General features: G+C 52.7%; 1 protein-coding gene across 4 annotated transcripts in view; it reads left to right on the forward strand.

Annotated features, from left to right (window-relative positions):
• Dlg4 (discs large MAGUK scaffold protein 4) overlaps nucleotides 1–8,579 on the forward strand; it is a 26,456-nt gene extending 17,877 nt beyond the window's left edge. For 2 of the 4 annotated variants that reach the window (XM_029546447.1, XM_029546448.1), the window contains exons 9-20: nucleotides 2,254–2,549; nucleotides 2,716–2,818; nucleotides 2,957–3,071; nucleotides 4,393–4,569; nucleotides 4,841–4,877; nucleotides 4,970–4,997; nucleotides 5,128–5,175; nucleotides 5,252–5,353; nucleotides 5,665–5,837; nucleotides 6,749–6,858; nucleotides 7,331–7,422; nucleotides 7,637–8,573. In XM_029546447.1, the coding sequence (XP_029402307.1) occupies nucleotides 2,254–2,549; nucleotides 2,716–2,818; nucleotides 2,957–3,071; nucleotides 4,393–4,569; nucleotides 4,841–4,877; nucleotides 4,970–4,997; nucleotides 5,128–5,175; nucleotides 5,252–5,353; nucleotides 5,665–5,837; nucleotides 6,749–6,858; nucleotides 7,331–7,422; nucleotides 7,637–7,743 (1,388 nt within the window). In that variant the 3' untranslated portion in view covers nucleotides 7,744–8,573. Of the gene's footprint in view, nucleotides 1–2,253; nucleotides 2,550–2,715; nucleotides 2,819–2,956; nucleotides 3,072–4,392; nucleotides 4,570–4,840; nucleotides 4,878–4,969; nucleotides 4,998–5,127; nucleotides 5,176–5,251; nucleotides 5,354–5,664; nucleotides 5,838–6,748; nucleotides 6,859–7,330; nucleotides 7,423–7,636 lie in introns of those variants that run through there. The other 2 variants (XM_021213316.2, XM_029546449.1) reach the window with 2 other exon arrangements.
• Nucleotides 8,580–12,411: the final 3,832 nt, after the last annotated feature.

Here is a 12,411-nt window from a genome sequence, read left to right on the forward strand (position 1 = left end):
TTACAGATGGTTGTGAGCCACCATGTGGTTGCTGGGAATTGAACTCAGGACCTCTGGAAGAGCAGTCAGTGCTCTTAACTGCTGAGCCATCTCTCCATCCCCAAGGCCCTGTTTTTTGGTTCTGTTTTTAAATCAGGATAGGGAGGTGGCTTAGGTGGTAAAGTGCTTGCTACACAAGCACAAAGGCCAGAGTCGACATCCCCGACACTCCACAAAAAGCTGGGCGCTGCAGGGCACATCTGTCGTCCTGACTCTGAGGGGTGTGCCGAGACAGACGGATTCCTGGGGCTTACTGGCCAGCACGTCCACTCCGTGAGCTCGAAATTCAGCCAGAGACCATGTCTCAAAAAGTGAGGTGGGGCTGGGCCTTGTGACACACACATTCAATCCCAGCACTGGGAAGGCAGATGTCAGGGTAGCTCTGTGAGTTCAAGGATAACCTGGTCTCCATAGTGAGTTCCAGAACAGTCAGACAGAGCTCGGTAGTGAAATCCTGTATATAAACAAGCAAACGAATGAATAAACAAATGAAAAATTAAGCTGGAGAATGATTTTGGGAAGACCCTTGAAGTCGACCGTTGGCCTCCATTCTTGTGCATGCACACACACACCACCACCACCACCACCACCACCACCACCACCACCAAACAACCAACCCAGAAAAAAAATAAATACAGAAATGTATAAGAAAAGTCTTAATATTGTCATACTAGAGGGCTCCATGGGATGGGCCACAGGAGCCATGTTGAAGAGGACTTGTCTGGCCTTACATAATTTTATATGCAACACACGAGGTCATAATAATACCTTTTAAAAAAAAAAGTTGGGAATCGGGCATGATGGTGGATGTTTGTAGACCTAGGTACTCAAAGGTGTGAAACGGGAGGATCGATTGAGCTCAGCCAAGGCCTAAGGAGCATAGTGAGATCTTTGAAAGTAAAACCCAAACCAAACTTGATCAGATGGACTCTGGCCAGGGATCTGTCATGCAGTGACTGTCCAGGCTGAGCAAAGTCTGCGGTCCCATCTTCATGACAAGATAATTTTCCCTTGTTACCTTTGGAGGATGCTCGGTTACCTAGAGGCATACCATTTCTTCCTGGAAATGTAAGTAAGAGAGAGACTCAATCATCCGCTCCCTCTCCTCTGTGTAAGCTTATCACAGAGTAAGCTCAAGGTTGCCAGGCAGCAGTTCTTGTGTGCACGCATGCATGTGCGTCTGTTTTGTTTTCTTACCGGTTTTGTTTGGAGACAAGGTCTCATTATGTAGCCCAGGCTAACTTCAGAGTCCTCATGTAACCCATGCTGGCCTTCAGTTTGCGTCAGTGGGATAGTAGGCTCGAACACACATACAACTCAGCAAGTAGGAGAGTCCTTTCTAAAAATCTTAGTTAATGATTGTACATTAACACTTGGCAGTCTCTGTGAGCATCAGCCTTAGACAGCATCCTGAATGCCTGCAGGGACTACGGAAGGAGGCTGGAAGGAGGCTGATAGAACACGTTGTAAATGGGCAGATCAGACTGATGGCCCCAGAACCTGCCAATTCTAGAAAGACAGGCAGACCGGCCCCCCACTTCCCCATTCCTTTTGAGACAGGGTCTTACTACGTAGCCCGGACTGGCCTGGAACTCACTGTGCTTCCGATGCCCCCGTGGATCTGAAGTGTGGATACCACACCCGGCAGACTTCACTGCATCCTGTGGGAGGCACAGGACTCCGCCCTGGGTGAACCTTTTTACGTTGAATCTGAGCCTACTGAGCCGCTAGGACAAACCAGGGAAAACAAAAAAGATGCTGAGGCAGGGGCACAGGCTAAGCAAGACCGCGGGGAAACAAGCAGACTACGAACCCTCACAGAATGTGGGAGAATACTTTAGACAAATGACCCAATTTAAAAACAAACAAACAAACAACCACCCAACCAACAAACAGAAACCAGGAATGACTGTGCAGAGGGAGCAGAATACTGTGGGTTGAGGGACCCGAGAGACACTTTAACCAGAAGGCAGTCTGAAAGAGCATGATGCTAATATTCCCCTGTCATCCCCATTCCTGCCATACTAAAGACATACGACCCTTACCCTTTGATGTCATCTGTAAACTTCTGACCCCTGCTGCTGCAGGTCACCCACAAACCTTTTCGGCAGAATAACTCCTCTTTGGCCGAGCCTGGCTCTGGGCTCCTCTGGAGAGGGTGGGAGAGTGGGTACCACGGTCAAAGCGTTTTCATCTCATCCTGTCTCCCTTCAGCATATTCTCAGCACCTGGACAATGAGATCAGTCATAGCAGCTACTTGGGCACCGACTACCCCACAGCCATGACCCCCACTTCCCCTCGGCGCTACTCCCCCGTGGCCAAGGACCTGCTAGGGGAGGAAGACATTCCCCGGGAACCAAGGCGGATCGTGATCCATCGGGGCTCCACGGGCCTGGGCTTCAACATTGTGGGCGGCGAGGACGGTGAAGGCATCTTCATCTCCTTCATCCTTGCTGGGGGTCCAGCCGACCTCAGTGGGGAGCTACGGAAGGGGGACCAGATCCTGTCGGTGAGAGAGGCCTGTGCAGGGGTCTGCACTGCCCACCAAAGAGAGTCCTATGTTCTCGGGGAGGGGCTCGATGGGCACAAGCCAGGTCCGGTTGGACCACTCCCTGACTCACTCAGTCCCAAATTGTCTTCCCATCCCAGGTGACAGTGTTTTCTCCCCTTCCTAGGTCAATGGTGTTGACCTCCGCAATGCCAGTCATGAACAGGCTGCCATTGCCCTGAAGAACGCGGGTCAGACGGTCACGATCATCGCTCAGTATAAACCAGAAGGTGCCACGCCTAAGCTTCCCTGACATTGTCTCTTTAGCGGATGGACGGACAGATGGACTCAGTAGGGGTAGGGTGAGGGTTGGTGGGGTGTGGCATTAGGATGGGGCGGAGTTCCAGAACCTTCTTGTCCTTCCTCAGAGTACAGTCGATTCGAGGCCAAGATCCATGATCTTCGGGAACAGCTTATGAATAGTAGCCTGGGCTCAGGGACTGCATCCCTGCGAAGCAACCCCAAGCGGGGCTTCTATATCAGGTAAGACGCGTCCTGGGTGTGGCTCTGGGCTTCTATATCAGGTAAGAAGCGTCCTGAGCATGGCTCGAGGCCTCCATGAACTCATGTCCATCCCCCACACAGCTCCTTCCCTAAATCTTGCCCTTCTACTCTCCCACCCGGACGTGACCCTTAGCCAAGGGTTCATAGACTTGGCTGCACACACTGTTCTTCTGGAGTAGATCATCTGGTTGAAACAGTGCCTGCCCAAGTGTCTGAATTGCCTTCTGGGTCCCGGTAACCCAAGCACTAACCGATGGCTCTCATGGTAGGACCTAAGGCCAGTGTGTGAGCAGCAAGCATCTCTAGCTCCCCCTCCCTCCCTCCCTCCCTCCCTCCCTCCCTCCCTCCTCTCCTCCCTCCCTCTTCTCTCTCCTTCCGTCTCTCCCTCCCTCCCTCGTCACCTAGGCTGAGTTTGAACCCCTGTGCTTTAATAATCTTCCTGCCATAGATACAGGCACTTGTCACCATGCCCAGCTTTGGGATATTTTGAGTCTTCCTCCAGCTTGGCATCCTTGTGGGAAGCCTCTGTGGAAGGACTGCAGCTTTTCTGTGCCCACTGCCTGTCTTTCTTACTTCTTGTCCTTCCTTCCAGCCCTGTGCTAGGGACTGAATCCAGGGCTCCGTACATGTTAGGCAGGCACTGAAACCACCAGCGCAAACCCACCCCAGCTCACCTCCGGAGTGCTCAGTAGCATTTGCTCCCTTCTGGGGGGGGGGCTCCTCTCTCATGAGTCCCCTTCCTGTCTCTTCACAAGGCATCGAGGTCTCGTCCCTCCCCTCCCCTTCCCTGTTTCTCCCCTTCATCTGCTTTCTTTGTCCAGGTGGCTGGTTTTATCTGCCCCCTGCTATACAGGTGTCCCTTAGAGCTATGTGGCCTGGTGGGATGCCTTCTTGGAAGTTCTAGCCATTCTGGATTGCCTTTAGGCCATCTCCATTGGGTTGTCCGCAGGCTTGTCACAGTCAACAAGTCTTAGACTCAGCTTGCTGTGTTTCTCCTAGGGCCCCACACCTAAGCGCTCCCTCCCTGTGAGAGGCTAGTAGGATCCTGGGGTCATTCAGTTCTCACTGCATGACTCTGGGGGCCTTTCTTCCCAGCCCCACGCCTTTCTCTGCACCTTTGTTCTTTCAGAAACTTCCCAGAGCTTTTTGCCCTTAGGCAGGTCGGGGATTGCGGACCCAGGCGGTTCATGCTTTGCTTGTAGATCCCTTGTCCGGAATCTGGCTGGCTCTCGGGGTGCCTGGTGCATCTTTCCTGGGGTCCTCAGCCAGGTCCTGACCCACAGTCACTTGTGCTATCCAGGGCCCTGTTTGACTACGACAAGACCAAGGACTGCGGTTTCTTGAGCCAGGCCCTGAGCTTCCACTTTGGGGATGTGCTTCATGTAATTGACGCTAGCGACGAAGAGTGGTGGCAAGCGCGGCGGGTCCACTCTGACAGTGAGACCGATGACATTGGCTTCATTCCCAGCAAACGGCGGTGAGGCTCCTGGGACCCTGAAGCTTTCCTGATAGAGACATCCACGTCCACGTCCATGTGGTTCCCCAGGGTGGGCATTCAGAGGGGACTCTTGAGAATCTGCTAGGCTCTGCTGGGAACCATGGCTCCCATCAACCTCTGGGAGAGAACTTCTCCTCCATGAGGGACATAGGGCCCAGGTGCTGCTGGAAGATGGGGTTCCCACCTGGACCAGGTGACCTCACTGAGCATTTCCCTACTGTCTCCCGCTCTTCCTCCATGTATCCCATAGGGTCGAGCGACGAGAGTGGTCAAGGTTAAAGGCCAAGGTAGGTGGAAGGTAGATGAGGAACTTGGTGGAAAAGTGGTTGGGGCGGCCTCTAAATCCTGAGCCTACCATGAGAATTGCTTTTTCTTCTAGGACTGGGGCTCCAGCTCTGGATCACAGGGTAGGTAGGGTTAATTGGAAAGCTGTGGGATGAGCCAACCGTGGAGTTCCCCTTGGGCAAAACAGGAGAGATGGGTCTCCAGGTCACCTGCCTTGCAGAGCCCCCTTGCCGATGCTCTGTCTCCTACCAGGTCGAGAAGACTCGGTTCTGAGCTACGAGACAGTGACGCAGATGGAAGGTGAGCCTCTGCCCCAGCCTCCGCCCTCCTGCCCGCCCGCTTTGCTGGCTGCCTGAGCCAAACCCTTTCTCCCCAGTGCACTATGCTCGCCCCATCATCATCCTTGGGCCTACCAAAGACCGTGCCAACGATGATCTTCTCTCCGAGTTCCCCGACAAGTTTGGATCCTGTGTCCCTCGTGAGTACAGGGGACCTTGGATCTCTGTGGAGTTGGAGTTGGGGTACCCAAGGGGTCTCACTTTGTCAGAGCCAGGACACTGGGGTGAAGCAGGACACAGATCACCTTAGAGGAGGGGTTCTGCCCACCCGCTTTAATGTCTGCAGCAGACAAGGCTGGGCCAGAGCCTGGCGGGCCCCAGGGTGGCAGTTCTGTCCCACCTCCGTCTCAGCCTCCCTGGGTACTCTGGGGGGTGGGGGGGCTGGCTGATCATAGGCTGGCATTAAGGGGTGGTGGTTAGATCTTTGTGGGGCGGGATGACTTCTTGGCAGATACGACACGTCCTAAGCGGGAATATGAGATAGACGGCCGCGATTACCACTTTGTCTCCTCCCGGGAGAAAATGGAGAAGGACATTCAGGCGCACAAGTTCATTGAGGCTGGCCAGTACAACAGCCACCTCTACGGGACCAGCGTCCAGTCTGTGCGAGAGGTGGCAGAGCAGGTAAGCGCTGGTGGGCACGTCATCCTCTTCCTCCTGCCTGCTCCTTACCCCATGGCCTCTTCCAGCTCTCTCTAACTTTCTTTCTCTCTGTCTCTTTCCCTGCTGGGTCTGCACTCCGCTCCTCCACCTCCTTCTCCTCTTGGGCAACTCTGACCGCCTGCTCTCCCGTGGCCCGCTCCCCTTGCTTCCTGACCCATGCTCCCCACCGCCATCTGTCCCCCTCTCTCCTGCTTCTCTCTCCTTGCCCCATTTTCCTCTCGTCCCTGGGTTTTGCCTTTGGTGGCTTTGCCTTCCCCAACTTGTCCCTTTCTTCCTGACCCCCTCCTGCTCCTTCCCTTTTTAAATGGGGGGGTCCCCACTACCCTCTCTCCCATCCCTCCTTTAATCCCCCTTTCCCTAACACTTCCCCACACTCCTGTCCTTCCTCTGTGGCTCTTTTCCCCATCTGCCTCCCCTCCTTCCCATCTGTCTCTCCCATTCCTTCCATCTGTCTGTCCTCTGTCCGTCCTCCCCTCCTCCTCCCTATCCTAATTCTGTTACCCTCTCCCTTCACTGTCTTTGTCTGCCTGCCCTGCTCTGCCCTCTGCATCCCACCTCACCACCCCTCTCGCCTTTGCCCCACTTTCACTTTTCGGGTCCTCCCTCCCATCTCCTACATGCTGTTTTGCCCCCTTCCTGCCCTCCTGTTCTTGGCCTTCCACCTTCTTGTCCCCCCTCCTCTCTGTTGGTCACTCTGTCCATCCCTCTTTCTCTTCTCTTGCCTACATGTCCCTTGGCATCTGTCACTTCCCCTTTGGCCAACCTCCCGCCCCCACCTTTCTATATTCTCTGTCTCTTCCTGGCACCTCTGTCTGTCCTTCCTGCTACCTGCTGGTCCCCCCCCCCCGTCCGCCCACCCTGCCTGCCCCCAGGGGAAGCACTGCATCCTTGATGTCTCAGCCAATGCCGTGCGGCGGCTGCAGGCGGCCCACCTGCACCCTATCGCCATCTTCATCCGTCCCCGCTCCCTGGAGAATGTGCTGTGAGTATGGTCCTGGGGGCTCCGCCTCCGCTCCCTCCACCTGTGACCCTGGGCTCTCAAGGTCCCCCACCTTGATCTGTCCTCTCAGAACCCAGGACAGCAACTCCCACAGTGTTCAAAGAGCTGCATTGAGAGTTGAGAGTCAGTCTTCTCTTGGGTTAGGCAGGCCTACAGTTCTCAGGAGCCCCCTGGGGCATACACAGGCTGGGGCAAACCAGAACCTCAGAGGCAACTGGGAGTCAGTCTGGATTCCTTCTTTGGGGCTAAAGGCTTGCAGGATTAGTTCCAGAGGTCTTCCTGGATGGGGTGGGTTGCTGTGAGCTCATCTGTAGCCCCAGAGGGTATCAGAAATTATATCCTTTGCCGTGTGCTCCAACTATGAAAGAAGTTGTAACTCAGACTGCCAGGAAGGAGTTAAAAACCACAGAGAGGGGCCTAGCCCTCACATCTGTGTGTCTCTCCCTCTTGACAGAGAGATCAATAAGCGGATCACAGAGGAGCAAGCCCGGAAAGCCTTCGACAGGGCCACGAAGCTGGAGCAGGAGTTCACAGAGTGCTTCTCAGGTGAGAGGCCAGGCGGTCCCATGAGCCCCGAGGACAGGGTGTGCAGAGATTCGATGGAGCTGCCCTACTGGGTGTGGCCAGTGTGGGAAGAGGAGTCTTGTCAGTGGGCTCAGGGACCCATGGCTCCTGGCTGAAGGACTAGGAGGTGCTCCGGGCTCCTTGGTCACATGTCTTTGGGACCTTGGCCTCACCTGCTGCTCTGCCTGACTTGCAGCCATCGTCGAGGGCGACAGCTTTGAAGAGATCTATCACAAAGTGAAGCGTGTCATCGAAGACCTCTCAGGCCCCTACATCTGGGTCCCAGCCCGAGAGAGACTCTGATTCCTGCCCTGGCCTGGCCTGGACTCACCCTGCCTCCACCACCTGGGCCCTTGGTCTGGACTGAATAGCCCAAGCCCTTCGTACCCCAGCCTCCCTTCCCACCCTTCTTATTTATTTCCTTTCTGACTGGATCGAGCCCATTGGAGGGGGGACACTCCTCTCTGCATGTATCCCTGCACCCCAGATCAGGGCCCCTAGACCCCAGGAATCTGGGGTCTAGGGGGGGGGAGCTGGGCTCCTGGTTCCAAGCCCTTGCTCCTTAAGACTCCTACCCCGCCCGCCCCCATGCACACACAGACCCACTGGGGGCCTCTGCCCTCCCCATTTTCTCCCACACACATTCCAGAAGTCAGGGCCCCTCTCAAGGAGTACCCGCTGTAGGGATGCAGGGCCACAGGCTTCCGCGCTCTCCTGAAGCAGGGGCTGGGGTCACCCCTGCCCCATCATAACTCCCCACGCCATTTGAGTTCTCCTTTATTTTCTCCATTCTTTTCTTCTCAAAGGTGGTTTTTGGGGGGAGAAGAAGGGGGGCTCTCCTGAGGGTCCCCCTGTCTTTCACACACCTCCCACCTTTTTTCTTTGCCGGTTTGCATGAGTGGAAGGTCTAACTGTGGCTTTTTTTTTTCTGGGATTTTATTTTATTTTATTTCATTTTATTTTTTTGGGAAAAGGGGAGGGATGGGTCTAGGGAGTGGGGAATATGGGAGGGGGGTGGGGGGCAAAGGGTCAGGGGTTGGGTGTCCGGGAGCCAGGGGAGGACAGGAAATGCTGCCGCCTTCTGCAATTTATTTATTTTTTCTTTTGAGAGAGTGAAAGGAAGAGACAGACACTTGAAACCCCGTGTGTGGCCTGGTTCTTTGGGGGTGAGGGAGGGAAGTGGCCTGGGATGGGTGGCTCTGAGAACGTCAGATCCTTCCTTACCTCACAGAGTATAGGGTGCCTAAAAGTGTCCTGGGAAGGACTTACCAGACCGAGGCAGACAGAGCTGCCGCCGCTCGGCCCAGGAAGAGCAGGAGCTGAGCTAGCCCCCGGCAGACTCTCCATTGATCCCTGCAAGCTCAGTCTAGCCCTGACCACTCCCCTAGCTGGCCTCATCCCTGTTGACAGCACATGCATCCCTAAAGAAAATACAGAGGCTCCTCGGCTTACAGTGGGGTGAAGAGGACCTATGTATAAAACTGTCCAGGATGTACAAATTCAATATACCTAACTGGCCAAACATCAGGACTCAGCTCCACCCATCCTTAAAGGCTCAGATCGCAGGCCCGTGGTTGGGCAAAGCCTGTTGTGTTACAAAGCACTGAACAGCTCGTGTGACGGCCTGGGAGCTGACGCTACTGCTATTCAGCATCAAGTGCCACCCAGTACATGACTAGCCCATAAAAAGATAAAAAGATTAAAAAAAAAAATGGAGACCCAATTATGGAGGCATATGCCTGTAATCCCTGCATTTGGGAAGCTGAAACAAGAGAATTGGGGGTTCAGGGTTAGCCCCGGCTATCTAGCCTGAGCTTCAGAAGGAAGCTACTTTAAAAAGTCAAACAAAATGCAACAAAAACAAAAAAATAGTTTCTCCCGAATGTATGTTTCTTGGTATTGTTTTAAAGCTGAAAAACTCTAGGTTGACCCATTAAAGATGGGGCTGCATAGAGGAAGCATTCTTTGTTATATTTATGGGGTTGTGGACAGAATATTTTGTCTATTTGTTTTATTTTTTCCAGATATTGTTTCTCTGTGTAGCCCTGGCTGTCCTGGATCTCGCTCTGTAGACCAGGCTGGCCTTGAACTCAGAGATCAGCCTGCCTCTGCCTCCCAAGTGCTGGGACTAAAGGCGTGCGCCACCACTGCTCTGTGTGGACAGAATCTTTTCAAGAGTTTGCTGGATGAGGGATGCTGTATGGATAGTTACTGTTGGATTTCTTTGTGTGTCACTTTGCGAGACTTGAGGGAGACTTGGTAAATATTGTGGCTAAGAAAACAGAAATGTGACCCCAGATAGAAAAGCTGGAGAAATGAAGATGAGCATTTAATTTCAGAACTTGACAGATAAGCCACTTGCTGGCACCAGCTGTGATGCCATCCCCACGTCTGTCTGATTGTCTCACACACACACACACACACACACACACACACACACACACACACACACACACACACTAGAAGGCTGAAGTAGGGAGCCTAAGAATTCTTAAATCCTCAACAATTGCAAAAGGGCAGTTTCTGTGGCCATCCCTGAGCCAAGATAAGAGATGGTTGCAAAAGACCAACCTAGGAGAGGCGATTCTGGGGAAGACATGCCATCCAGCAGTCAAAGCAGAGGCCACTGGACTGCTGGCCGTCACATAAACTTGTGACTCTGGATTGCCCAGTGCAATTATCCATATGGCATCCTGCGGCATCCTGACCCAAGAGGCTCACCCTTGCAAGCCTGGGGGTTAGACCCTGGGGTCTGAATGCCAGGAAAGCTCCCAATGGTTCTGACATCTTGTTGCTTTAGACTGGGACTTTCAGATAATTCTCTTAGCTTGGTGCTGTGTAGGATGAAGCTGTGCTGACCGTCTCTGTCAGCCAAAAGGAGAAATGGAGGAACCGAGGCAGGTGTCTTAAGGAGTCTGGTCCAAGGAGCTGCGGAGCCTTTACCTAGAGGGGTATATATCTCCCAGCTTTGTTTCTTTGTTACTAAGTATCCCAGGCTGGCCTTGAACTTGTCATCCTGCTACAGCGTCCTGAGCGCCAGGATTACAAATGTGCACCACCACACCAAGCTCAAAGTCTGCATTATTATTACTGCTTTTAATTAAAAAAAAAATTAAATTCACTCGTGTGTGTGTGTGTGTGTGTGTGTGTGTCTATGTGAGTGTATGTCACGTGCTTGTGGGTTTCCCCAGGGAGAGCAGAAGAGAGTGCTGGGCTCCCTGGAGCGGATTACAGGTGCTTGTGAGTGTGGGTGCTGGGGGCCACACGTGGGACCTCTCGCTGGGAGCCCTTAACCACCCATCTGTCTCTTCAGCCCCTGTTGTTTTGTTGTTGGTTTTCCCCCCTCCTTTTTCAGTTGCTTCTTAGATTTCATGTGTGTGTTTGTATGTGCAAGGGCACCCAGGCACAAGCGTGTGCAGACTAGCATGCATGCGTGCATACACCAAGGTACATGTTGGGGGGTGGGGTCAGAGGCCAACTTGGAGGAGAAGATTTTCTGTTTTTACCATGTGGGTCCCAAGGGTCTAACTCAGGTTTCCGGGCTTGGTGGCTAGTATCAGTGAGAGATGGCTTGCCACCTCATTGTTTGTTTTAAAATTTTTATAGTGAGGGTGGGCGTGGGGGAGGGTCTCAGGTTCCCAGCCTGGTCTAAAACTTGTTATGTAGGCAAGGATGACCTTTAACCCCTGATCCTTGTGCCTCCACCTTCTGAGTGTTGGGATTGTAGGCATCCACCATCGTCCCTGCCTCTCGTTATTTTTAAGTGATGCAAACGATCTGTGTACCTGACAAATTTGCACATCGAGAAATTCATGTGGTTTTAAAAGTTGCCTCCTCTATCTGAGGGAGCGTGGTTAGCAGTGTGAAGTATGTTATATCAAGTCTACAGAGAGCATTTTCCTGTGCAGGGCCACAGGCTGGGCAGATGCTCTGCTACTGAACTGCATCCCCAGTTCCTTTGGTCCCTTGAGGCAAATTGGAAAAAAAAAAAAAGTTTTTTCTGGAGACAGGGTCTTTGTGTAGCTCTCTGGCTTTCCTGGAACCCATTATATGAACCAAACTGGCCTCAGACTCAGAAATCCACCTCTTATTGGCTAGGATTAGAGGCATGCATCTCTGTTTGTTCTTGGCACCAGATTGAAAATGTTTTAATTTAAAAATTCTAAAAAGATTGATATTTATTTCATGTGAGTACACCGTCACTCTCTTCAGACACTCCAGTAGAGGGCGTCAGATCCCATTACAGATGGTTGTGAGTCACCATGTGGTTGCTGGGAATTGAACCCAGGTCCTCTGGAAGAGCAGTCAGTGCTCTTAACTGCTGAGCCATCTCTCCAGCTCCTAATTTGAGATTTTTATGTGTAGAGTTGGAGAGATAGCTCAGAAGTCAAGAGCGTGTGTTGGTCTTGCAGAGGACCCAGGTTCAATTCCCAGTACCCACATGGTGCCTCACAGCTGTCTATAATCCTAGATTCAGGAGATTCAACAGACACACACACACACACACACACACACACACAGTAAAAGTACATGCAGGCAGGCAAAATATTCATATGCATGGTAAAAATAAATAAATATAAAAAATAAAAATTTATGTGTATGAGTGCTTTGCCTGTGTGTGCTACTGGGCACCGTGTGTGTGCCCGGTTCCCTCAGAGGTCAGGAGCGGGTGTCAGGTCCCTGGCACTGGAATTACAGATGGTTGTGAGCCACCACATGAATGCCGTGTGTCAAACCCAAGTCCTCTGTAAGAGCAGCTGGTGTTCCTAACCACTGAGCCACCTCCCCAGCCCCAGAAGGCAGAGAAGAGACCCAGCCTCCTGAGCTGACCTGGATTGAAACCCTGGCTTCTCTTTCCTTGCCCTCTTTCTGTTTTTCACCAAATCCTCATTGGATCTTCGTTTGGTGCCAGTGTATGTTTTATACCCCCAGTTTCAGGGAACTTGGGTCCATCAGTGGGGATGGAAAAAA

The sequence above is a fragment of the Mus pahari genome, chromosome 14 (genome assembly GCF_900095145.1).
Source record: "Mus pahari chromosome 14, PAHARI_EIJ_v1.1, whole genome shotgun sequence".
NCBI classification, from domain to species: domain Eukaryota; kingdom Metazoa; phylum Chordata; class Mammalia; order Rodentia; family Muridae; genus Mus; species Mus pahari.